We start from the raw sequence: 24,729 nt of genomic DNA on the forward strand, positions 1-24,729 counted from the left end.
GTTTAAACTTTGTTTATTAATTAAGTCTTGTACCTGAGATAATATTCTTGGGTCTATTCCAAAGTAGAAAGAACAACAGAACTATCTATAATTTATATACTTATTTATAATGCTTTCAAGATGAATAATATATATATATATATATATATATATATATTGTGTTGTAATTATATTAAAAGAAAGGGAGATGCCAATCAGTAATCAATCTACTATAAATGTCATGGTAATAGTGAACAAGACATCAACCTAAACTAAAGTTAAATGCTCTTCCAAATTACCAATTTTGCCCTTCATCAATATAGACCTACCTTTATAAATACCTCTCCCCTATTTTCCCATCTCCCAAGCAAAAACACCAACTCAACCTTCCTCTCTATAGAAGTTCTACAACAACCAGCGAGGATTCGGACAGAGACCAAGACGCCCATGAGGCCTGGAACCGGCTTTAGTCCAATAGGCGGCGCCGACAAGCCTGCGGCGGCTTCGCCGCAATCCACGTGGCACTCGCCCGTGCCGTACCTCTTCGGGGGGCTCGCGGCCATGCTTGGCCTCATCGCCTTCGCGCTCCTCGTCCTCGCCTGCTCCTACATGAAGCTCTCCGGCTTCCTCGACGACGGCGGCGCCGACGTGGAGGCGGGCGCGGACGAGCGCTCCGCCGCGGATGGCGACGCGGAAGGGAAGGCCTCAGGCTGCAAGGGGGCGGCGGCGCCGCCGCTGTTCGAGGAGCGCATCGTGGTCATCATGGCCGGCGACGAGAAGCCCACCTTCCTCGGCACCCCCATTTGCCGCCGCGCCGCTGCCGCCGCGGCGGAGGACAAGGAGGAGAAAGCGGCGGAGAGTGGGGCAAGGCTACCGCACGGTGAGCAGACCCGAGATCAAGGGAACCAGGAGCAGTAGAAGTGTAGAACTCTTCCTTTCTTTCCCTTTTTTTTTAATTTTAATCTTTTTTTTTGGGTGGAAATTGTTTTTTTTTATTAGTAGATGATTGAAAATGAGAATTAGTTAGTTATATATTTATAATTACCCTACGATTATATTTATATTTTCCTGCCCCATTTAGACTTAATGTGAAATATTAATATTTATATTATGTTAATAATCTCACTATTTAATTAAAAATAAATTTTCTACCTTGATTTTTAATTTTTTATTCCATGATCATATAATCGCACACCGTAATAATTAGATATAACCAAGATTTGAGGTTTGTAATTATATATAAGAAAATAGATGAGGTTTTGATGAATATAATGGGTAAATTTAATAGAAGAAGAAGGGTAATTCTGATATTTTATTCATCACGGTGGTAAAGTTTCGTCTACCAATTTTTTTAATAAATTAATATTATCGCTCTTAAATTCGAATGAGAAAGTTAAAATAGTATTATAGAGTAAATACGAGTCATATAATGTTAGGCAAAATATAATTTCGACACGTGGCACTGTTTCATTGGCGGGCAGGTGGAGATTCGGGCATGCGATGCGGCGAGTTGACATCGGGATGCAGGAGAATATTCGGATTTTTGTTGAGACTAGTGTTAATAGTGTCTCATGTTATTTTTGATTTTTACTCTGGAGCAATAGGAACACCCTGAATTGATTTTATTAAACTAGTGCGATCTATTAAACTCAAATTTGATTTTAGATATTTTTTTTAATTAGTTTTCGATTGTGTGATGAATATTCTTTTCGACGGTTAAATTGGTCTCATATACAACATCTAGATATCCACGCCAACAACTGAGTGGATAACTTTGTGCATATAAACGGATGAGTTCATAGGCTAAATGGAGTAGATAGATAGGATTCATTGCCTTAGTGTTAGTATAATTACACTCTTAAAAATGATCTGTATTAGCTGGAGAAGCAAACCCAGGACCTTTACTAGAAGTCAAACTAATTCGAACACTGAGATACAAATCTTCTTAAAAATATAAATCTTAATATTCATAAGGAGAATTAAACTCATGACCTCTGTTATAGTGTAGTAAATTATCGCCAACTATTGACACTAGTACCTGCGTAGGTCATTTGGATACCGATACAAATTTAGATATCAAGATGGATAAAATTTTGACCTATATCTAATCAAACTCAGATATGGAACCATTAGAATACACAATATAAAACCACCGATCTCTTAGCGGCTCAAAATTTTAAAATAAATAGTGTCAACATGGTATCATAGTAGAGGTAGAATCCCGCCGTGCAAATCTTTCGTTTAAAAATATAAAACTTCTACTCATTTAAGTTGTGCTCGTTAAAATATTTCAAACCTAAAAATGAAGAGAAATAGCGGTCTTGACTTTGAATCCTATTATTCTTTTCTTGGGCCTCTCAAAAATATTTTGAACCAGAGATAAAGTGTTCTATTATAATAGAATAAAATCATCATTATCTATCAGTTTAGACTTTGTAGGCTGTGTTTACTTGTGGAATAAGGGTAAAATAGGGATATCTATTTTAATTTTTAATATCAAAAAGAGAAAGCTAATACTAGTATAAGCCATTCTAATATTTAGTTTAATATTACTATAAGAAGTAATAATTATATTTGATGTGATATAAAATTAATATAAAAATATTAAGAATTAGTGATGTTTTCAATCAAATAATGAAAATACCCTTGAGCCGGCAGGAAATAACATTTCAAAAATTTCTCCGTATTATGTAGGTATGCAGGTTTATAACCCCCGCAGTGCGCAAATATGCAGGGTTACAATCTCGGCTTAAACTTTTAGAGCAGTTGATAAATTGACGGACCGAATCATATTGAATATTATCCAATAGTTTTCACCCCTAGATGGTGGTGGGTGGGTGGGTGGCCTTCAAGTTTTGTAAGAAAGAAGTAGGCCCAATTAGGCCCAATAAGCTTTGGGCTAGTGGGCCCCATACTTTCCAAAAGCACGTGCAGCGCTTGCTCAGTCTCTCAGGTACTTGAGCTTCACCACACCCTCTTCCCGATGACTTCTCAAATCGACGAATAAAATCTATTTTATCTACCGATTAGGGTAAGGATAAATCCCTATTCGGCTTCTCCACTGCGTGATTTCCTCTTCCTCCTCTTCATCTCCATGTCTCTTTTGATCAAATTAGTAGGGATTTGTCCTCCTCTTCCTCTTTCGTAACTTATCCCGTCGCAATGGCGGATGCGGGTGAGTCGGAGCAGAAGCGACCAATTTCTCCCACTGCTTCCTCCTCCGAAGCGGATAAGGTAACTTGGCTTGCGCCTCGGTTAGCACCATCGATATTTTAGTTGTTTGATGAACTTGGGATGGTAAAACAGTTTAACTTTGGAAGCTTCGCAAAGGGTATCCTCATGACTGTGGATTCATCTTAATCTATTTTTCAATTTTCATTAAGTGGAGTACTACTTTGAGAATTGTAGTTGGAATAGAATTTAACATTCTTCGGACATGAAAAGCTAGACTTGTGAAATGTAATTGACATTGTTAGCTGGACGTAGCATTGTGTAGTGGTGTAATGCCAACCATTTTAAATTTTAATGGATGAACTACTCTTTATCACATGTAAAATTATTCACAAATGAACAATGGCAGCAAAGAAAAAATCATCAACATCTCCTTATAAGTGATCGAAACCATATCCAGATACTTAGAAGAAGTAGCTTACAAGTATTCATGCTGTGGTGGACTACTTAATTTATATATTTCACATTCCATGAGGAACTATTGTGTTTGGTGTCCTTAGACAGCTATGTTCTAGCCAGACTATATCACTGCGAGAGGGCTTAAAAGATAATGACAGTGACCTGGTCAGATGAGTGGTTCCTGCAAAATCTTAAGTTGTATGGGTAAATGTATGTACTTCTAATGTATTCTTACATGATTCTTATATATGGGCAATATCCTTAATGCCAACCTTGAAATTAAATGTGTGGGTGTTTTAAGAAGGCTTTTAATCAAACTAGATTTGTCTAATGTTCTTGTCCTCAAGACCTCCTGCCGCTGATCTCCAATTTTATGCTTATGGGGATGTTGGTGGTTGACATGGTATATGCATTTCTTTTAGCTCTTTATGCTGGATATGTCAAGGACAAAACATCACCCATTTGAAACACATAAGGAACATCAGCATATCCAGCAAGCTTCTCTAACTATTCAGTTGAAATAGCATATTTTGTGATCTCAGAGTAAGGGAATCTTCTCAAGGACAGAACCTCACCCATTTGTCGTATACATGGCTTATAGTTGTTGCATGTAGAGAGTAGATTTGCCTGGATTATGTTATTGCATCACCATGTCCAAGAAGTGTTTTTTAAAATCCTATACTTGTGTCCGAGTGAACTAAGAATGACTTCCAGAATGTGCTTATTACTTCATTGTTTTTGTCTTCTTTTCTCTATCATTATAGGTCAAAGAGAAGGCCAAGGTTCTAATTAAGATGGGAGATCGTACAACTAGTGACGTAGTTGTCAGATTGAGAACTCATGAAGGGCGTGACCATTGGTTCTACTGTCACTCTGAGATACTCATTGCAAAGAGCAAGTACTTTGCAGAACGACTTTCTGAGGACTGGCCGACATGCCAGATCCTTGATTCACGATACTGCGTGGAAGTATACTGCCAAGAAGTAGAATTCAATTTTCATGTCAGTGCTCTCCGCCTTCTTTATGTGACAGAGCCATGCACATGGCATGGTGTGAGAAACACAATTGGTATCCTCCAGGTTGCAGTCCATTTAGGGTGCCATCAGATGGCTTGCGACTGTGTGGAATACTTGGAGGCTGTGCCCTGGGAGGAGGCAGATGAAGAAGAGATGCTGAGGACCATCCCTCACCTTGGGTCACACTATGAGCATATCCTTGCTCGACTCCAACCAGTCGATCCGACAGCAGTTATTGGAATTTTCATCTCAGCCCTTCACTTTGCAACATCATCTCCCCCTCCATCAATGCAAGAGCTGAAATCTTCTGCCCAGGACCAGCTAGAGTATATGCTAACTGAGGATGATGATGCTCCACTTTTGGCATTCGATAACAATGTCATAAAATCTGAAGTGAAGAATTGTGCTACGGATCTACTGACTAGATTTAGTAACTTCTTAGAATCTTTATCAAGAAAATCCACGGTGACAGTTTTGGACATGAACATGAAGCATGACTTTCATTCTTTTTTGTCTGATATTTCATGGGTTTGTCAGATCTTAAATAAGATGGAAATGATGAAGGATCTTGTTCACTATTGGGTGGGATCCTCTCCCAACATTGTTAGAGCTACAGAGCAAGCGATTTTGGGTGACAACCACGAGACCAGATTGAAAGTGGTTGAAGTGACGGCCAAGGTCTTGGAGGCAATCGGATCTGGAAATGTTATACTTCCATCTGCAATGAGACTTTGTGCTGTAAATATTTGGATTCCTTTTGTACAAGAAACAAGACATTTGGCTGAGCAAGTCGATCTTGATGCTGAGGAAACCTCAAATGTTGTGTTAGATAGCGAGATCTGGCAGGGCCTGGAATCTGCAATTGTTTCAACTGTGCTAACATTGCCCTCGGGTTGTCAGGCAGAGATTTTGGCTGAATGGCTTAGATCAAAGCACGTCCGATATCCAGACTTAAAAGAGGCATTTGAAGTATGGTGTTATAGGTCAAAGGTAGCCAAAAGGAGGCTTGCATTGTTAGGTGGCATGAATACTGTTTAATTTCCTCAGCCCCTTCTTGATCATCTCCATTAATAGTAGCTGTATTCTGCTGTCCATGATAGTAATGTAGAACCTTGTAAATATATGTTATTAGTGTTCTTTGTACATATAAGTGCCATTTCAAGTCTTATCTCAGGAAAGGTTCTTTAATTTACCTCTATTCCTTTTCAAATGATATTATGATATACTGTTATAAAATTAAACTAGAGTGAATACACATTTAATTATCTAATCTAATTGGTGGTATGCTTTATCCCAGGGTAGATTCGGGTTCTTCAACTTGAATAAGTCCCATATTTCATCCAAAAAAGAAAATATAGTCTGGTTCCAAGGGTTATAATGCCCATGACATCTGTAAGAGTAATAATCCCACTCAAAACTAGTCTCCAGAAAAATTGTTAAAATGAAGTTTGATTTGACAAGTTTAGATCATAACAACAAATTTTATGTACTATTCTTATGAATACCAACTCTAATATTCATAGGAAAGTAACATTTTTCTAAGGTTGCTTGAATACCCTACATTGACTGAGATTAATGTACCAAGTCATACTATAGTTGCATGATGGATTGGAAAGTTAGAAATTAGAGTTCTTTTGTTGGAAAGTTTTAGGTGTTCTTTGTAATTTTGTGGAACTCTAATTTGGTTTCTTCTTACCATGGAAATGATAGATAAGATAGTGCCAATGTTTTGGTAATATCAATGTTTTGTTGCTTCACAAAAAGTAAATTGTTCTAGATAAGATGCTTCATGTTGTCTTTCTTATATTGAGCTCAAGAGTGGTCGTTTACTTAGGACTTTGAAGAATCTAATCTCCTTGTTGTCACAAATAACTATAGTATACACAACTGGCTTCTATGTACTGGTGATGCTTGCTTCACCCCAAAAAAAATGCAACTAAGTCCATTCAAATTTATAGTGCCACTGAACCTTATAACAACGCCTAACTATTAGCATAAATGGTTGAGATCCTACAAGGGCTTACATCCGAGAAAGCCAACAGAATTGTCTAGCAATTAGCTTACAAGCTCTTAAATAATAGAAAAGGAGTGATTTGAAGTAAAACACAGCGCATTTCTATTTTTATGGATCATGTCTGTTTTGATTTTCTTTTACATATCAATTTTTTTTTTCTTTTAATTTTGCCCCCATGGTGAAAAAAAGAGAAAATAATGTTGATTTAATACAATCTAAATTTTTTGATATTTTTATATTATATTTGTCTAGAAAAGATAAAAGTGGTAAATATGAAGCAGCGAATTTTGTTATAGAATCACAGAATAGAAAATATAAGTGTTTAATAATTACAAATTATAAAATTAAGCTACGAAACTTATAAATATACTAGTGACCGATAACGAAGAATTTCGTAATAAAACTATAAAACCAAAAATACGATTATTTAATAACCGTGAATTTCATAAAATTGTAAATATAATTTACGTAAAAAAATTTTGAGAAATAAAAAGATACAAACCATAATAATTGTGATATAAAAAATAAAATTGCGAAACAAAAATACAAGCATTCAATAAGTGCGAAATCCGTAATAAAACTACTACACACAGTTATATTTCCATTTAAATTCAATTTTAACTATCAAGCCCAAAGAAAGCAAATCACCCAAAGATATTACTATTTTAGTATTACAATAATTAGTTATTTACTTAATATATCACTATAAACAGATTTAATACGCATTTACTTAATATATCCCTTGCAAATCACCCTAAGTATGATCTAGTATTCTTGGGTTTGTCTGGTTTGGATGAATTTGCTCATTACCTAATCCTATTGTCATTAGTTTGTACGTTTTCTTGCTCTTTGAATCCTCTCTATATATAATTCCCAAGAATCTATTCCAAAAGATAGATGCCCCTTTTATTCCCAAAAGAAAAGGTTATTAATAAAGTAGCAACTACTACTATACATCATAAGCCGAGGGGGTAGGGGAGAGAGTACTACATTAAGAGAGCTCCCCAAGCGGAGCGGAGCGGATCTCAGAAGATGGGTACGACGCCGTAGATCCGATCCACCTCCGCATCCGCTTCCGGATCCGCCTCCGCCTCGGGCCGCTTCGCGAACCGGCCCTTGATCCTTGGCCGCGTCTCTGCGTACGCCTTCCGCGACGCGTACCGTATCGTCTTCTCGAACCTTCGGCTCTTCCTCTTCTCCCGGTACCTCATCACCCTCGCCTCCCGATCCGTCGCCGCTGCCGGCGCCGCCCTCGTTACGCCGCTGGATCCGTAAGGGTTCGTCACGTCCGCATCCGGCACGACTCCGACCTCCGACGACGAGATCTGCTCAAGAAGTGATACGAGATGAGGTGAGGATGTTGAGGAGTTGGGGATAGGAATTGTAGATCTAGAGTTTGGGGGAATTGCTTACGCTGTAGGAGCTGTAGGATGGCTTGGATCGGCCGAGTTCGAGATCGATTTGGCTTGCGGTGAGCTGCGGCGGTGGCTGTGGGACTACGCCGACGTCCATGGAGGAGGCGTACTCGAGATCCAGGTACGGATCCACCTCTGGGAACAGGTACTTCTCCTCCATCATCATCGGCATCCCCTTGTTGTAGCAACTAGCGTTCAGGTTCGGGTTCGGGAGGAGCCAGGAGGCCGCCTCCGCCTCGCTCTCCTCCTTCTCGTCGTCCTCGTCGTCGCCGAAGAGGAGGTCAGCTGCTCGGCCGCCGGAGAGCACTGGGGAGATGGGGAGCCGCTCGTGGCGGCGAGCGAGGGGGTTGGCCGCGTGGATGTCGGCGTCGCACGTGGTGCAGAGGGCCGCGGCGTCCGCCTTGCACGTGACGGCGGCGGGGGCTTGCTCGCAGACCTCGCACAGCGGCACGCGGTCGTGGCGCGACGCGAGCTTGTTCGCCCCGTGCACGCGTGCGTCGCACGTGCCGCAGAGGTAGGCGGCGTCGGCCCGGCAAAAGAGGCGCGCCGGTGCGCTCCGGCACGAGTCGCACCGCCTCCCGTCCAACCCCCAATACTTCCCACGAATGGTCTCGCTTGCCATTACAATACACGCTCTCTTCTCTCTCTCTCTCTCTCTCTCTCTCTCTCTCTCTCTCTCTCTCTCTCTCTCTTCTTTTCTCTTCTCTGATGTGGGCGAGTGGGGATTGAAGAGGAACTGAGTACGAGAGAGGAGTACCAAATGGGGTTTTGGTGACGAAGACGCCGGGACACGTGGACCGTTCTCAGCCACGGAAAGCTAGAAAATTATTCGTAGTAGTGAAATTTGCAGATTTGCCATCGGATAGGCTGTCCTATAGTCTTTTCCCACGTCGGATCCCCTCCCAACTAAGCAGCCAAGTAACACTTTTTTTTTAACATTATGGTTAAGCTTAAGCGTGGGAAAAGAAACCGTAAGCAGAATGAAACAAATTTATCCTTCGTGCGTTGTCCTAAGTCTCTAAGTTTATCCGACCAGAAGAATTTAACTACAATTTGTTTAAGTAGGATCAGACAAATAACGGCTTTCTCTATATCTATATGCCTGACGGCATCCAATTAAGCGTTACCACTTAACCTAAAAACTTTGCAAAAGTAAATTTTTGAGTGCTCTTTTCTTGCAAAACTTTCGGGATTTAATTAGGGTCTTATCGCGTTTTGGGTTTTAGTCTCAGGGAAAGCGAAGTCGCCCGTGATCTTATCGACTCCTAGCGTGTGAGCTCTACCCGCGCGGAGAATCTTGACCCAAATCGATCGAGACCTTCGTGACCCTGCACCATTCGGATAAGGACAACCGGTCGTCCCTCCGATCCGTCCTTGTAGAGGGGTGAGTTGGGAATTTTATCCCCTCCGTCTGACGGCACGGCTTCCGTCAGCACATCCCACCCCCCCACTGGCCACTGCGTTTCCCTTAAAAGATGGAGCTCGACGAGCCTCCGCCGCCTTTGTTCCTCGCCACGTTTCAATATCTCGCGTGTATTGGAAACGTGTGAGTGGAGGAACTCACGGTTGGATTGGTGTGGAGCGATGCGTATTGTAGCAATTGCGAGGGAGGGCGTAAAGGTGGAGGTCGGGAGTCGCCATGTGAGTGGGGCCCCCCTGCGAGTTGCACAGTTGGGAGCTATTGACGCGAGAAGTGGTGCGGTGGGGACCACCGTTTTGGCAATGAGTTGCGCGTTGGCTTTTTGCCTCTTGGTACTAAGCAAAGGACGCCGCGGGTCGGGTGAGCCCTGATTTAGATCCGAACCAAACTCAGCCATGGGCCATGAGCCATGGCCCATGGGCAAGAACAAGGTTCATTGTGAAGAGAGAACTTCTCCCTTCGAAATGTATCCGGGTAAATGCTATCAATGAGTATAATGTCGCACCCGGCAATTTTGCTAGTATAGTATTTTACTTCCTCTGATATTCACCATCCTCTTTTCTATTACTTTTTTTCACCTTTATTACTTACATTATTCTATTCATCAGTAGCATTTGAAGAAGGTTATGCGGATGATTCACTCTCATGTAATATGACTACATGCGTAGGGGTTTCGGGTGAAAACAGATCAGATACAAATCAGATAGTGATAAAAATATATGTACTAAGTACAACATATCCGATATATTTATTCTTATTATCTGAATCTATAAAAACTTGTAGTGTAATAACTAAAATCTATAGTCTTAATATATATACATATTTTCTTTAAAAAATCATTATATATATATGGAAATTAAATTAGAGTTTCATATAAAAATATAAAAAAAATATTGTACACCACGTAACTATTTGCATAATATTTTTATTCAGATATTAAATGTCAACCCATATCCAACAAAATTCAGATCAAGTTGAATTTAATCCAACTTGCTTTCACCCCCAAGGCCCTAACTCCCTAAGTACTGGTGCTCAAAGACTGGCTAGGCACAAGTGGGTCATGGGCTCATGGGCTTAGCCTCTTGGGCATCATAATTTGGAGAGCCAGCTCCGGCCCACTTAGCCTACAGACACTTGCAAATCTTAAAAGATATATATGAACAAAATGAGGTGATTAATTAAGATTTAAATCATTCATTTTGGAGGAGTTATTTAGAAATTAGAAAAATTAGAAAAGAAAATCTTTATACTAAGAAGAATACATGCCAAGGACTATCATGAAAGGAAAGGGTTGAACTGAAGACCCAATCTGTGTTTTATGTACAACAAACTTGGAATCAATTTGACCATCTCTTCTCCTCTTGCTCCTTCACATTATATATTTACTTGAAAAATCTTCAGGAATATTTATAGTCTTTAAACTTTCAATTTGAACATGATTTTATCCCTTCTGCCTTTGATACACTCCCTATAATTTTATCTTATGGACTCAATTATTGAGTGTTGTATGGGGTTGGACATAGAACTTTCACCTTTAGTTATCAGATGCTGTGCAATAATGAGCCATTTACGTCATTTTAGAGTATACAAAACAAAGTAGGAAGGTTCGGAGCTATAAGATTACGACCCACATTTTTAAGAAGAATAAAACGAGTTCTATAAGGATTAATTAAGCTCATACTGATCATGTGACACTAGAGATAAGATTCATTTGCCTTCAAACATTCAAGTACCAACTCGCCACCAACGATTACGACCATGGGAGTGAAAGGTAGAAGTGGTTGTAGCTGGATAACATCACTCATGCATGAGTCATAAATTGTTTTGGAGCTAAACTTTCCCGATAAATTAAGAAGAAAAATAATTAGTAGTCAACTTTTTCATCCATCTAATTAGCTCGTTATTTTCTTTTAGAGTGAAAGTGATACTAACCGATAGTTGATATCTTGGACGGTGTTAAAACTATCATAAATATAAATTGTGTATCCAGAGAACTACCATTCAACTACAAATAGAGACCACAAGCGAGACCACAAGCACTCTGGACCATAAGAGTTAGAGAATATTATACCTGTACTAATTTATAGAAAAGGGGGTCAAATAGCAGCAAATATTATGGAAATAACTAAATTCCAACATGCAAATCAATTAATTTGGATGCCTTAAACGTGCATGCATGTACTTTTCCAACGTATATATTTACGGGGCTAAGATTTATACGGCTGACCGCATACTTCCATTATTGTTTCAAGCTAGTGACAGGTGTAATGTACCACTATATATATATTATATCTACTTATGCTCTTCTTCTTCTACTACTTTTCTTCTCAATTTTAGAATAAACTAAGTTACTAGTGATCACTCCACAATAATTTATATATATATATTCCCGTTGAGAAGTAATCACTTTGTGTTAGGTTAAATTCACGTGTCTACCATCCTCTGAACAAAAAAAATGTGGCATTTTTATCTTATAGAATTAAACCTTCCAGCCATATGTTACTATTTATACCATAGTTCATCTAATGATTAATAGTTACATTCCATAAAGGGTGTAAAAATATTAGTAAATTTATATGGGCCGAGTTCGGTGTGAGCTTAGCTATTCGGCGTACCATTGGGTGTTCGTCAATGTATCGATTTCAGAGCTGACGTCCGGGATAGGATTAACCCGCACTAAATAAGCATAGAGTTAATCCCAATTCATTTGGTTATCTAATTATGGGGACTTTTCTGGGTACTAATAGCAAACGAGGAGTAGAGATACCTTCCATTCAAATCACGTTTCAAAGCTCTCCCCGCTTTCAACTAACTCTCTTTTCTCCTCCTCCACTATTTCCTCTGTTCTCAACTTACCTCTTCTTTTTCTTCTTGCTCACGTTCCATAATGCTGAGCTTGTTTAACATGAACCACCCATCTCTTTGCTCTCATGGGTTTCCTCCTTTATAATCCCTCAGTCCAATTCTATGAAGCAGTTGAGGAGTACCATCCATCTTCTCCCTTATCTTGGAGGGGTGGAGATGAAAGAGAGGTTGTCCTCTGCGTTGATATCTCCGATGAGATTTAGCACCAATTCAATCCGTCTGGCTCTGAGATCACGTAGCCAATGTCTCATTGTCACTACCACCTTAGTTTAGTGAGGAGAAGAGAGATGGGCTTCTCGACAAGCGTAGGTAAGTACCATCTAGGCCGAACCATTGGTGAGGGCACCTTCGCCAAGGTCAAGTTGGCGGTGAACATCGAGACCGGGAAGAACGTCGCAGTTAAGATCATCGACAAGAAGATGGTTGTGCAGAATAATATGATGTATCAGGTGAACCAGTTCAAACCATTCTTGAGTTACAAATTGTATTGTATATTATGATTGTCAGGTTTTTTGATGCATTTTCCTTTCAGGTAGAGAGGGAGATCAGCACAATGAGTCTTCTGAGCCATCCTAACATTGTGACGATATATGAGGTTCTTGATCAAAATCCATAGTTGCATGCTTGAATTAGTTCAATTCTCATGGATTTGGTTTCTTACTTCACCTAATCATTCAGGTGATCGCAACGAAGACGAAGATATATATAGTTATGGAGTATGTCTCTGGTGGACAGCTCTCTGACAAGCTAGTATGATCTATATTGACAATTAATTACCAATGGTTTTAGTTTCGGTTTTTATATCGAATTGGTTCTCAAATATCCTCTTATATCTTCTTGCAGAGTTACCTCCAGAAATTAGATGAGAGAGAGGCAAGGAAATACTTCCAGCAGTTGATTGATGCTGTCGATTACTGTCATGCCAGAGGAGTCTACCATAGAGATCTCAAGGCCAGACTCTTTATACATGCAGTGATAATTATTGCTTCCTTCTTCTTCTAGTACTAGTACCTTTAAATTAAATAGGGATTGTATAACTCTAACATTGGATTCTTGGTTGTGATGATATGAACAGCCAGAGAACTTGCTATTGGATAACAAGGGGAATCTAAAGGTATCTGATTTTGGTCTCAGCGTGTTGCGAAAGGTGATAATCTGTTCTAACTTATCATAATCAGAAGATTTCGAAACGCAACTCATTTGATAATATGAATGCAGCCTGGCGGCCTTCTCTCGACTGCTTGTGGCTCACCAAGTTATGTGGCTCCTGAGGTATGATTAGGTTCCTTATTATGTTAACTATTCTTGAGTTTTAACAGTAGTAAATAAGAAAGAAAATAGGGCTATCTAATGAAAACAAAGGCATGTCAGGTTTTAACATAATTTGAGAAATTGGCTGCTAGGTGATTGTCCATAAGAATTATGAGGGCGCAGCTGCTGATTTATGGTCTTGCGGTGTGATTCTTTTCGAACTGCTTGCTGGTTATCTACCATTCGATGATCGCAGCCTAATGAACCTGTACAGGAAGGTATACTTTTCAATAGAGGTGTTGTGATTTTACTGAATAATTACTTAACCACCATGAAGTTTATCTAATTATGATTATTATTATTACATTCTGTAAAGATTTCTCGAGCAGAATATACATACCCGGAATGGTTCACTGCCCCACAAAGGAAGCTTATTTCCAGGATTTTGGATCCATTTCCTATCAGGGTACCTTCTGAAATCCCTTTGAAGTATACTTCTAGCTTCATGAGATTTATTTTTTTCAATAGGAAAACGATGCATCTCTTTAGTTAAGGAAGAAGCTTACATTCTTTCTCACAATAGCGGGCTACAATAGCAGAGATTCTCGATGATGGATGGTTTCGAGAGGATTACAAGCCTTTGTTTGCAATTGAAAATGATGAAAATGATGATGCAGATGATATCAATAGAACACTTGAAAGGATTACTGTAAGTACTAATATATTTTTTTTTCTAGCCATTAAGAAACAAATATAAAAATCTCAACCTAGATGGATTTGCAGGAGATAACAAGCCAGACAGAAGATGGAAAATCCGAGAGGTTTATCAACGCTTTCCAGCTTATAGCAATGTCCACTGACCTAGATTTGTCTGGTCTTTTTCAGGAGCAGGTATTTCAAATTCCGATTTCGACTTTTATCTCTATCAATTTCTATTGTAAGCTAATTTTGTCAAATCAATGGCAAACAGAAAACGAAACTTGGTTCAGTGCATTCGGTAGATGAGACACTAAAAAAAATCGAGGTTGCTGCAAAGGATGTAAGCCTATCAGTTAAGAGGATGAACAATTCCAAGGTACAATTCAGTAGATGATAAACTTTACACAAACTGCAGTATCGATATATAATGTTTCGTTTCCTTTTCAATGTTTCAGGTCAAGCTTCATGAAAATAAAAGGTTGACAAGAAGTAGATCAGATTTTACTCTTTCAGCAGAGGTAAAACTTTAACAATTAGCAACATACCTCAATCAAGTCTTGCTTCTTTAGAGGCCTTTCTGATGTCTAGAAAGTTCAGGTGATTGAAGTGACACCGATTCACTGCGTCATTGAAATATCGAAGTCGACAGGGGATCTGAGAACATACAAAGAGGTAATTTACATCATGTTTAGCTCAATCCAATAAGCAATTCAAATTTTGTTTTACTGATATGACTATGATAACAGTTCTGCAAAAGTTTATCAAGTTTACTGAAGGAAAAGCCCCCATCAGATTTTCAGGGAAGCTTGCATGATAAAAATGATGACAAAGAGTCAAAAGTAAGTGAATAAGTTTACATGGATACACAATAATTGGCTTCTAAACTATAGTTTTCTTCGCTTTTCCACCGAAGGATGCAGCGATACAGATGGCAAGAAAGTTCTGAGGCATTTTGCCTATGAAGACCTACTTCCTACTGACCACAACCTCCTGTCACAGGCTCCATGTAAATCTTGTTGATCTGTAGATATCTATAGATAAAAAGAAGCTCTATAAAACCTCTTTTTCTTTGATTTGATGGCGAGAATATGAGCCTTAACAAGGCTTTTTTTCCCCCCTTACATGTAACTTTGATGTTTCACAGCAGCCACTTAATGATGCAATAGCAAGACAACTGCAGTTTAATATCTTTTCTGTACATTACCAGCATTCCAGTTCATTGTTTTTTATGCATGGAAGGATGCTCTCCGACAGCGAATCATGCAATTTGTCGAAATATTAGAGCAGAATTATGAGCAATGACTGCATAAACCAGAGACAGGACCAACAATTGATTGACTTTGGTTAGGAATGATAAGCAGCAGATGCATCATTTTTGTCAATAAACTTTGTTTTCTTATCTGCCTTCAAAGTCAGAAATTTTGTCCAAAACTTTACAAATATTCAACGCCACGTTTAAAAATAAGGTTAAATAACTTTCTATACTTTAAGAAATCTCAAACTAGTATATATACTTACGACTAGAATATAACCGTTAGTTTTTATGTTAAACTTAACTGAGCATCATAGGCATTTAGCGGCATTATCTAAAAAGTCTATAAATTTTATCTATCAAACACTATTCAAAATTTTGATCGTTTTAGCATCGTTCAATTAAATTTAATGAAAAAATTAATGGCCATATTTTAATCATAAGTATAAAAATTGGTTTATAATTTTTTAAAATTAAAGTGATTTTAGACATAATTATATAATGGTAAAATAAATTTAACCCTTAAAAAATTATATTACACAGGAGAAACACTGATGTGAGCATTATCTAATAAGAAAATTTTGACTTTGAAAGTTGATATTAGACTACTTTCCATGCATATAACCTATGTTGAAGAACTACCATTTGTGGGATTATTTTTCCTTTTTCATTTCAGGACCTACATCATGCGTTGAATTTTCAAAACGCACCCCAAGTAGGGGGCTTTCTGTGATTTAAGGAAATTCAAGGTCGAATTAAATTAGTGCAAAAAGGATGTGAACTGCAATAAATACGTAATGCAGGGTGTGAAATGCAAATAAATCGTTGAATATCTTTTTGCACTCGGACCGAAGCTTAGTTTGAGCCCTAACTCCGAAAGCATTGTGAGGAGATGGAGCCGGAGGCGACGAGGAACGCGAAGGAGTCGCTGGAATTAGCCTTCAAGATGTCCCAAATCCTCGACACCGGGCTTGATCGCCACACCCTCTCCCTCCTCGTCGCCCTCTGCGACCGCGGCGTGAATCCCGAGGCACTCGCCGCTCTCGTCCGCGAGCTCTCCCCTCCCGCTACTAACTCGACCAATTCCTCGTCAGTTTTCTCAAATATTCACCAATCCTAGCGGTAATCATCCGACTTTGCTCTATTCCGTCGAAAGATTTGTTTCTCTGAGTTGAAGGATCTCGATCCCATCAACTGTTAAAGTTGGCGTCTTTCTAGGTTTAGTATTTGGACCTATCGATTTTCGTTAATGGGTACTGCTCTATTTCTTGTTTCGTTACCTGTAAGCTATATGATATTGTGGGCTTGTTCTTTTCTTTATATATTTCTAAGTATAGCAAACGGCTGATGAGTAGTGCTTGCTTTTATCAAAACAAAGTTGCTTTGGGTGCCATTGTAGTGTAGCTAGAATTATTTTCTGTTTAGAAAAACAAATAGTTAAAACAAATGTTATGGGCATCGTTCCTTGGTTCAATCACTTGCAATAATTGCCCTGCAATTGTTTCATGTTCTTAAGAAATATGCTAAATAAATGTTTAGGTATATCAAAATGTTTGAATATCTATCTCTAGTAAGGACGACAGTTGGCAAGATGTAACTCGAGGAGCCAAGGCTAGTAGTTATCTATGATTCTCAATCAGCAATTGTCTACTGGTTAATTCTGGCTGCCAAATTGTTGTTTCATTCAACAATGCTATAGGAAGAGATATGTTTAGCTTGTGCATTTCTGTACTTATGTGTTCTTTTCCCTGTTTCAACAGGAAAAAGAAAAATTTTCGAGAGCACCTTTGTAGATATTTACCTTGTGTTTACAGTGTTAGGTTTTTCAATAGAAGATGTTTGTGATCCTCATTTTTTTCGACGTGCTGTTCTATTCATATGTTAGGCCATGCTTACATGGGTAAAGAGGTAGCATGTGATCCCACCTGAACTATCTCAACTTATGCTAGGATCTGATCTCTCACTAGAATAGACTATTACAGTTTGCCTCTTTTTTGGTTTTATAACCATCCCATCGTCCTTTTGGCACCGCATCTCTTATAAACCCGCTTCAGTGAGCAATGATTTATCTCATTTGCTGAAATTAGCACCTAGGCATTTCATGTTCCATCATTTTCAAATTTTTCCACCTAAACCACCTAATTTTACTGTTTCCTTGTCAATTTTCTGCAGCCCTTTCTTAGATTGAATATGAAAATTAGGAAAGTAGTGGAAGAGAGAAGGTATATAAGATGGTAATTCATAATTGCCAAGGTTGGAAAAGATTTGCAATTTTAGAATATCAGATAGGAGGATTCCTTACTTATTTTCTTTTGTCCTTTTTAGTTTTAAGCCACGGTTATTATTTAAGAATAAAAAAACTCAATTGCACTCCTGAGTTATCACCTTCACCAAACCTTCTAGATTATCCACTTTAGGATGCTTGTATGGAGGTTATCCCACCCTTCTGTAGTTATACTTTTCCGGTTTTCTCCATCAGTTCATTAGGTCCTCTTTTTAAATTTTATCAGATCTACTCAACTTAACACTAGATACAATGTAAGGGACAGAATAGTGCTGAATATTTTTGGGAATACATCTATTTTGACCATTATAAAGCAGCTGACAGACAAAATGGCAGCTGCTTGAGTTTTGTATTGTCAATAAGTGAATTAATTTTAGTGTCCACCACATATGGATCCCCATTTCTTTTTATTCTATCTTATGCTAGATATCTTTACATTAGATTCTTTTTCCCTGTCCCATTTGGGTCTTGGTTCTAATGACTTTTAGTGGTTGGGATGGTCTTTCATCTCTTCCCATAGATGTCCCGAAATCATCTCAGCATGCATGCTTTGATGATTTTATCGCAGTCGATATCCAAATATCCATCATGAGAACCAGATATTTTTATTTGCAATTTATTAGCATTCCGGCAGATTATTTTATTCAGGAAATAGATCATTCTGGTTAAAAAGTTCCATGCTAGAAAGAAAGACTTGATGGTTATTGAGTCAGTGCAACATATTGAGATTTGAGAAGATGAATGCAAGAAACTACATTCAATGATTGTATGTTCCAGATTTATAAGGTATTGCAAACTAAATATGAGCTATATGGCTTGACCGTAGGAATGACTATATCATGTAATTTTGCATGGACAGCATAAATGGGTAGTGTTATTTGGTCGCTGTGTTACACATCAGCCAAAAGGATGAGTTTAAATGTTCCCATCATGCACATCTAGTTTTAAGTCAAAGTGTTAACAAGGTGCAACTTCAATGCTGAATCTTTGCTAATTTTCCTCATGAAGGTGCCTTATATTAGTCACTAGCAGTACATGATTGTTAGGCATAGTAAATTCTTCACATTGGTAGAACTCAAACCCTGCCAAAGCAAGAGGAATCACAATTAATTCAAACTGAGAGCAGGATATCTCTTTAAGTATGTTAGCCTACATTGCACATTTGATCCCATTATTTCGTATTTGCATAGTCTTGTCTGTAGTTCCAGTGTTCCAAAGTGTATATGTTATACTATGTTTTTTGACTATGCTTTAAAACAACTTCAGAAACTTGTATATTATTAGATGCTCCACATGGAAGAGGAGAACACTGGTGGAACTGGGGGAAACTAAAGAAGGATACAACCTAGAGAGATTATGGAGTGTGGTTTATAATTTTATATATCTAGAATTTTAATGACTGTACAACTGTAATTTATGTATTCCTGGGAAGGGGTTCTGGAGGGACTCAACATGTAAGCATTGCTGCCTTTTGCATCAGTTTTTGAAATGGTATATGTGCTTTTCATTTATGGAATTCTGTCTTGCTAATTTCATGCATGTACTTGGGCATGATATTGGCACTAGAAATTTAGAATCACAAGCGGATCCCTCAAAATAGGACATCCTGCTTTTCTAGTGAAGCAAATTCTGTTATAAGCAATCCTTGCTCATCTTAAGCACTCTTTCACGAATTGCAAAATATTCAGTCTGTTGTTCATAAGGGAAAATACTTCTCTAGAGTCGTGATTGAGAAGAAAGTATTAGAAGTGATATTACTTTGTAATTTGGATTTGTCCATTTTGTATCTGATCAATATAGGTAATGCCAGAATTACTTGTGGCAAGATATACTCAGATGGTGATCCCTTGAAAACAGATAGATGTCCTGAGCAAACAAATTTAGTAGAAGGGCTTAGAGGCATGTAACAGTAGTGGATTTCTTTGTCAAGGAAATGTGGTGTTCTGTGATGCCAGGTGCAATTAGATGGCTCTGTATCATGGACCATGGTTGATAGCATGATAATTGTGATTCCTACACATTATTGGACCACAAATTTGTCACACTATGATGCAAGGGGACAACATTATTGCACCATCAACAGATTTGTCTGTTCATTTTGACCTGCAGGTAATCCAGATATAGGTCCTGACGACCAAGATTTTGGTAATCATAATTAGTATCTTACATATTTTTCAGCATGTATCATAGAATAAGAGGGCTAATTGATAGAATTATCAGGAAATGGTAGTGAATCTTCTTATTTCTTTGGACTCATATTCTTTTTAGTGCAAAATTGTTAATCCATCATACTTTTTCTCTTTTGGTGGTGTTGTTGGTGATGTGAACTTTTTATCCTTGATTCAGGTAAGTACTCCTTAGAGATGATGAGAACACTGGAGTGGAGTACCTTCTGAGGAGGGACCACTGGGTGGTGACCATACACATTGCCTTCAAATGAGCTAAACTTGGTAACAAAGCTCCTCCTCATGTTTCAAGGTTCTTTATATCTGTGCCTATAATGTATGTAGATGAATACAGTACTCTCCTAGATCTTTAAGCATATCTGTATGGCACTGCTACATGTTAAAGGCGTTAAGAAATCAGTATAAAGGCTGTTAGAGCTTTTTAAGACGTCGTGGTCACAAATCCGCATTGGATTCTTCGTCCCATACGGTCGAATTAAATCTATGAATCTATGAATTGTTGTTAGGGTTGTGAAATTTATAGCTCTCTATATGTAGCACATAAAACATTTAAAATTCTGCCCCTTGCCTGCTGCAGTTGGTTAGGAGCATCCCCATGTTCATAGATGATAAGTATGGGTTGTCATTAAAGTTTTGTGGGGGAGGAGAAAAGGAAATGCTTCCATGTGAATGAGATGGGAGAATTGATTGCATGTGTATGTATTCAAGTTGGAAATTTGTCCATAAGCCACAGGTGGAGAGAGAAAGCTGGCAATCTGGGCCCTTGAAGGTTCTTGCAAAGTTAAGAATGGGATAGCAATTTGTCCTCAAGCCACAGGTGGTGGATGGAGAAAGGTTGGTGATGTGCAATTGCAATTGGTTAAGTTAAAATTGGATACAGCAATTTTGATTGGAGAGGCAACAGAGAGATGACTTTTGGAGTATTACAGAGCACAGTCCTCAGGTCAGCAGCTGCAAATTTATTTCAGTTTGGAAATGACAAGGATACCCTCAATCACTAGGGAGTCTGGTCAGTCTGATCACAGCTCATGGGTAGGGTAGGAAAGAAAAATAGAATTTTAAATTGGAGAGAAGAATTAGCATTAAAAACAAAAATTCATTGTCCAATACCCTTGCTACTATTTATTTCATTCTAGGGAGTACAAAAAATATAAAGACTAGTTTCTAGAAGGATAATTAAATGTATACTAAGTACCATTCTATTAGATGGATCGGTACTTGCTATTAATATTCAAAACTAAAAATTCCCAGAATCTGAGGCAGAGGAGCATCTCGCTTGTTATCCACTCTACTACTACTCTGGAAGTCGGCAGGATTGGATGGTCGAACGGAAGAGTCGTCGACAGTTTTAAGGATCTTAAAAAGATTGACAGCGATCTGATGGTCCCCCAAGCCCCAGATTCTAAGGCCTAGATATCAGGACAACTGATGCCCATCGATATCACTGCCAATCCTTAGAAAATCCGTGTACATCTCTTATTAGGATCTAAGTTAGAGCATATGCTACCATCAGATGTGAAATTTATGTATAAACCGATGTAGGCTCTGTTTAGTTGTGTAGAATAAGATCAACAAAATTGAAATATTATTATTATTATTATTATTATTATTATTTTTATGTTATATCAAGTGTAATTATTTACATAGTTTCATACTGATTTACAACTAAACATGTGGTATAAATTTTCTTATACATGTTTAAGAAATAAACATAGCTAAACTAGTCTGATTGACGCCACCTAAAACCACACAAATGATCTAGTACTTAGTATTTTATTACATCTCGAGACAGCTACATGCCACCAGCTAGAAGATACCACCTAACTCTTTTCTTCTTCTTCTTCTTCTTCTTCTTCTTCTTTTTCCTTCTTGGTTATCCTTTTCCTTTCTTTTTCTCTATATCTTTAATTGAGTAGAGCCCACATTTGAGAGAGAGAGAGGTGTGTGTTGTGTGGTCCACCTATGAACTGTCTTCCTCACTCCTACTTAAGCCAGAATCAGGAGAAGGTTTGCCAAGTCCACACGATTCTAACATTCTCCGCGTTTTTTTTTTCTTTATATATATATATATATATATATTAAATATTTTGTTTTGAGTATTGTTGTGTTTTTTTCTCCTTACCCCTGGCCCTCATACTTTCCATTTCTTATCTGAGAAAAAGAAGTTAAACAAAGTAGACCCTATGCAACTTTCCTGCACTTGTTTGACTTGTTTCTGGGCCATCAGGAGAAGGATCGAGTGCATCTATTAGGTACTACGCATGTATACAATTAAAATGCTAAAGATTATTTAAACAACATGCTTTAATCTTTACTTTAAAACTTTTTGCATTACAATAGTTGATTCTTATACACCCTGAAAGAAGTTATATATATAGTTCGATTTATTTTTAATTATCTAGCTTAGATATATTAGGAAGGATTAAATTTAACATTATTTAACGACACTGACAGAGATTGATCCCCCGTTTACTAATCCACGAAGGAGTTTGACCCAAAACCCCCATGCATTGCATGAGAAAATGATTCAGTTGTCACATCTTAATCTCTTTGTAGCTTCTTGCTTCTTCTCTCTTTCTTTTTTTTAATTTCTTTTTATCATCATGATGCATGAATACTTTACTCACCGCCTGCATGCACTTGGGTCGTGCATCATTAATCGATATTAAAATAATGCCCCAAAATGCAATCGAAGAGGAGTAAAATGATATAAAATTGATATGAAAATCCAAAACAGAACACCTCATCTTTCTAAGCTGTACCCCACGTAAGATGCTCTCAATCTAACCTAATAATACCCATCATTTGATCCTTCCTCTTTCATATTAACCCCACCACCCACTATCATATATATAGATAAGCTCGAAGTCGTTAATATATATATATATATATATATATATATATATATATATATATAAGCATTAAAAGGGGGGCTTATTTGTTAAAACTCCTCCCACTCTTATTCCAAGAAAACCTCCAACTTTATGTAAAATATTATCTAGTATATTAATTATATAACATAAATCTCTCTTGAAACAAAAAGGAGCAGATTAGGAAAAGGGAAAGTGGAAGGGGGCTAAAAGGGAAAAGAAGGGAATTTTACAGAAACACACCTCGAAAAAAGCCACTCTTGCATCTACACGTACAGCACCTGGGCGTTGCAAGGCGCCAGGTCAGCGAACGCCGGCGGGCCCTTCACCACCTCCCACTCCACCCTCTCCTCCTCGCCTTCTCCTTTCTCCACCTTCCCCACGGCCACGTCGAGCCCGCTTCCGGCAACGTAGATCCTCCCGTCGCCGTCGCCGACGACGGCGAAAGGCCTGCCGACCTCCGGTGGGACGCCGCCGCCGGAGACGGACTTCCACGTGTCGCGCCCCTCGTCGTAGCGCTTGACCTTGGAGTCGCCGTATTCGGCGACGACGTAGAGCCGGCCGCCGGCGACGGCGCTCGCGCCGGTCCACCCCTCCCGCAGCCCCACCGCCATCTCCTCCCACGCGTCCCGGTCCGCGTCGTACACGCCGCCGCGTGGCGAGGCGTCGAACGGCCACGCCCACCCCTCGGTGACGTACATCCGCCGCCCCACCACGGCCGCGTCGTACCGCGCCATCCCCCGCCGCATCCCCGCCGCCGGCCGCCAGCTGTCGGCGGTCGGATCGTAACACTCCACCTCGCCGGCCTCGCCGTCGCCGCCTCCCGCGGCGTAGATCTTGCCGCCGATGGCGCCGGCAGCGAAGAAGGAGCGCGGGGTCGGCATCGGGGCGGCGGGGGCCCAGGAGTTGCTGCCGGCGCGGTAGGAGAAAAGGGTTCGTAGCGGGGACTGGTCAGCGGCGCGCATGCCACCGAGGACGTAGAGCTCTCCACGGTCGGCCACCGCCGCGCAGGCGAACGCCGGCGGGCAGAGCGGCGACACCTCGCCGTCTCCGGCGACTGGCATGGGTGGCAGGACGAACCACCGCTTGGATCCGGGGTCAAGCGCCTGCCACTGCAGGCGGAGCGAGCTACGATCGAATGCGAAAACGAAGACGTACGGTGCCGCCAACGAAGGCGACGCCGCGGCTTTCGCCCGGAGGAAGGAAGCGCTCGAGAGGACGCGATTCCACGCGGCGGACACGGATCGGGCTAGGGTTTGGTACGGGAAGGGAAGGTGGAGGAGGCACAGCTCCGCCACCTCGTCCGGCAACCCGGGTATCATCGCCGCCTCCTCCTCCTCCTCCTCCGTCGCCTTCTCCAATCTCTCCTTCATCGCTCGATATAAGATCTCTCCCTATCTCTTAAAAAACAAAAATCCCCCAACCCCAACCCTAACCCTAAAACTCCTCTCCTCTCTTCTCTCTTGTTCTTGATTTAGTTTTTTAGTCGGGAGAAAGTAATGGAGATAGCGAGGGGGAGGAGTGAGGAGGAGAAGAGGGGATGGATTTAGGGGTGGATTTATAATTTCGGAGGAGGTTTGAAAGGGAAGGAAGAGAGGTAGAGGCTGTCGCTTTCGCGGCGTCTCGAAATTGGGCCCCACTTGTTAAAACCAATTAAATAAAAGAGATGGAGCCCGGCCCATAATGGAATCGTGGATTGTGGGCTAAGACGTGGGTGGGCCCAGAAATTCTCCTCCTTTTTAGGGTTTTTTTTCTTTTTCCGCCTTTTTCCGAATCCCTCCCTCTCTCCCTCTTCTTTTTCTAGGTACATAGCTCACTCGACCGTGCCCCTACCTTCGGACGGCATCC

General features: G+C 39.7%; 6 protein-coding genes across 9 annotated transcripts; 4 read left to right on the top strand and 2 right to left on the bottom strand.

Moving 5' to 3' along the window:
• The first annotated feature begins 359 nt into the window (after positions 1 to 359).
• LOC140767373 (protein GLUTAMINE DUMPER 3-like) lies at positions 360 to 1,873 on the top strand. Its single transcript, XM_073107249.1, has one exon. It carries the CDS (start codon positions 427 to 429, stop codon positions 895 to 897), a length of 471 nt encoding a protein of 156 aa, XP_072963350.1. The 5' UTR covers positions 360 to 426; the 3' UTR covers positions 898 to 1,873.
• An 872-nt stretch (positions 1,874 to 2,745) lies between these two features.
• LOC140767817 (BTB/POZ domain-containing protein At3g05675) lies at positions 2,746 to 7,759 on the top strand. Its single transcript, XM_073107885.1, has 2 exons — positions 2,746 to 3,213; positions 4,374 to 7,759. The coding sequence occupies exons 1-2, from the start codon at positions 3,142 to 3,144 to the stop codon at positions 5,661 to 5,663; spliced, it is 1,362 nt and encodes a 453-aa protein (XP_072963986.1). The 5' UTR covers positions 2,746 to 3,141; the 3' UTR covers positions 5,664 to 7,759.
• On the bottom strand, positions 7,522 to 8,763 carry LOC140767818 (zinc finger protein CONSTANS-LIKE 4-like). The gene is made up of 2 exons (XM_073107886.1): positions 8,053 to 8,763; positions 7,522 to 7,964 (listed from the first exon to the last, which is right to left on the bottom strand). The coding sequence occupies exons 1-2, from the start codon at positions 8,674 to 8,676 to the stop codon at positions 7,665 to 7,667; spliced, it is 924 nt and encodes a 307-aa protein (XP_072963987.1). The 5' UTR covers positions 8,677 to 8,763; the 3' UTR covers positions 7,522 to 7,664.
• A 1,590-nt stretch (positions 8,764 to 10,353) lies between these two features.
• Positions 10,354 to 15,491, top strand: LOC140767816 (CBL-interacting serine/threonine-protein kinase 21). Of its 2 annotated transcripts, none has more exons than XM_073107883.1 (15): positions 10,354 to 12,788; positions 12,872 to 12,934; positions 13,018 to 13,089; positions 13,183 to 13,290; positions 13,415 to 13,486; positions 13,558 to 13,611; positions 13,743 to 13,868; positions 13,967 to 14,056; positions 14,174 to 14,299; positions 14,374 to 14,481; positions 14,561 to 14,665; positions 14,745 to 14,807; positions 14,887 to 14,961; positions 15,036 to 15,128; positions 15,180 to 15,491. In XM_073107883.1, the coding sequence occupies exons 1-15, from the start codon at positions 12,582 to 12,584 to the stop codon at positions 15,249 to 15,251; spliced, it is 1,434 nt and encodes a 477-aa protein (XP_072963984.1). In that variant the 5' UTR covers positions 10,354 to 12,581; the 3' UTR covers positions 15,252 to 15,491. The 2 variants fall into 2 exon arrangements, with proteins under 2 accessions (XP_072963984.1, XP_072963985.1); XM_073107884.1 differs by having other exon boundaries at positions 10,358 to 12,788; positions 15,203 to 15,490.
• Positions 15,492 to 16,388: 897 nt separating this feature from the next.
• LOC140766673 (mitotic-spindle organizing protein 1A-like) lies at positions 16,389 to 20,438 on the top strand. Of its 3 annotated transcripts, none has more exons than XM_073106197.1 (2): positions 16,389 to 16,663; positions 19,092 to 19,336. In XM_073106197.1, exon 1 carries the CDS (start codon positions 16,434 to 16,436, stop codon positions 16,659 to 16,661), a length of 228 nt encoding a protein of 75 aa, XP_072962298.1. In that variant the 5' UTR covers positions 16,389 to 16,433; the 3' UTR covers positions 16,662 to 16,663; positions 19,092 to 19,336. The 3 variants fall into 3 exon arrangements, with proteins under 3 accessions (XP_072962298.1, XP_072962297.1, XP_072962296.1); XM_073106196.1 differs by having other exon boundaries at positions 19,110 to 19,336; XM_073106195.1 differs by lacking the exon at positions 19,092 to 19,336 and adding an exon at positions 20,172 to 20,438 and having other exon boundaries at positions 16,390 to 16,663.
• A 2,257-nt stretch (positions 20,439 to 22,695) lies between these two features.
• Positions 22,696 to 24,412, bottom strand: LOC140766672 (F-box protein AFR). The gene has a single exon (XM_073106194.1). The coding sequence runs from the start codon at positions 24,252 to 24,254 to the stop codon at positions 23,148 to 23,150; it is 1,107 nt and encodes a 368-aa protein (XP_072962295.1). The 5' UTR covers positions 24,255 to 24,412; the 3' UTR covers positions 22,696 to 23,147.
• Between the last annotated feature and the right edge of the window lie 317 nt (positions 24,413 to 24,729).

Source organism: Typha angustifolia, chromosome 9, assembly GCF_048772165.1.
Source record: "Typha angustifolia cultivar Huaian chromosome 9, ASM4877216v1, whole genome shotgun sequence".
NCBI classification, from domain to species: Eukaryota; Viridiplantae; Streptophyta; class Magnoliopsida; order Poales; family Typhaceae; genus Typha; species Typha angustifolia.

What these genes read in the sequence shown, in the direction of transcription:
- LOC140767373 (XM_073107249.1), top strand. Translation starts at nt 427, where the DNA reads ATGAGGCCTGGAACCGGCTTTAGTCCAATAGGCGGCGCCGACAAGCCT.
- LOC140767817 (XM_073107885.1), top strand. Translation starts at nt 3,142, where the DNA reads ATGGCGGATGCGGGTGAGTCGGAGCAGAAGCGACCAATTTCTCCCACT. An exon ending in CCTCCTCCGAAGCGGATAAG is followed by an intron (nt 3,214 to 4,373) that starts GTAACTTGGCTT and finishes CTATCATTATAG; the next exon opens with GTCAAAGAGAAGGCCAAGGT.
- LOC140767818 (XM_073107886.1), bottom strand. Translation starts at nt 8,676, where the DNA reads ATGGCAAGCGAGACCATTCGTGGGAAGTATTGGGGGTTGGACGGGAGG. An exon ending in CATCCTACAGCTCCTACAGC is followed by an intron (nt 7,965 to 8,052) that starts GTAAGCAATTCC and finishes CTTCTTGAGCAG; the next exon opens with ATCTCGTCGTCGGAGGTCGG.
- LOC140767816 (XM_073107883.1), top strand. Translation starts at nt 12,582, where the DNA reads ATGTCTCATTGTCACTACCACCTTAGTTTAGTGAGGAGAAGAGAGATG. An exon ending in ACATTGTGACGATATATGAG is followed by an intron (nt 12,935 to 13,017) that starts GTTCTTGATCAA and finishes CTAATCATTCAG; the next exon opens with GTGATCGCAACGAAGACGAA. An exon ending in ATTTTACTCTTTCAGCAGAG is followed by an intron (nt 14,808 to 14,886) that starts GTAAAACTTTAA and finishes TAGAAAGTTCAG; the next exon opens with GTGATTGAAGTGACACCGAT.
- LOC140766673 (XM_073106197.1), top strand. Translation starts at nt 16,434, where the DNA reads ATGGAGCCGGAGGCGACGAGGAACGCGAAGGAGTCGCTGGAATTAGCC.
- LOC140766672 (XM_073106194.1), bottom strand. Translation starts at nt 24,254, where the DNA reads ATGAAGGAGAGATTGGAGAAGGCGACGGAGGAGGAGGAGGAGGAGGCG.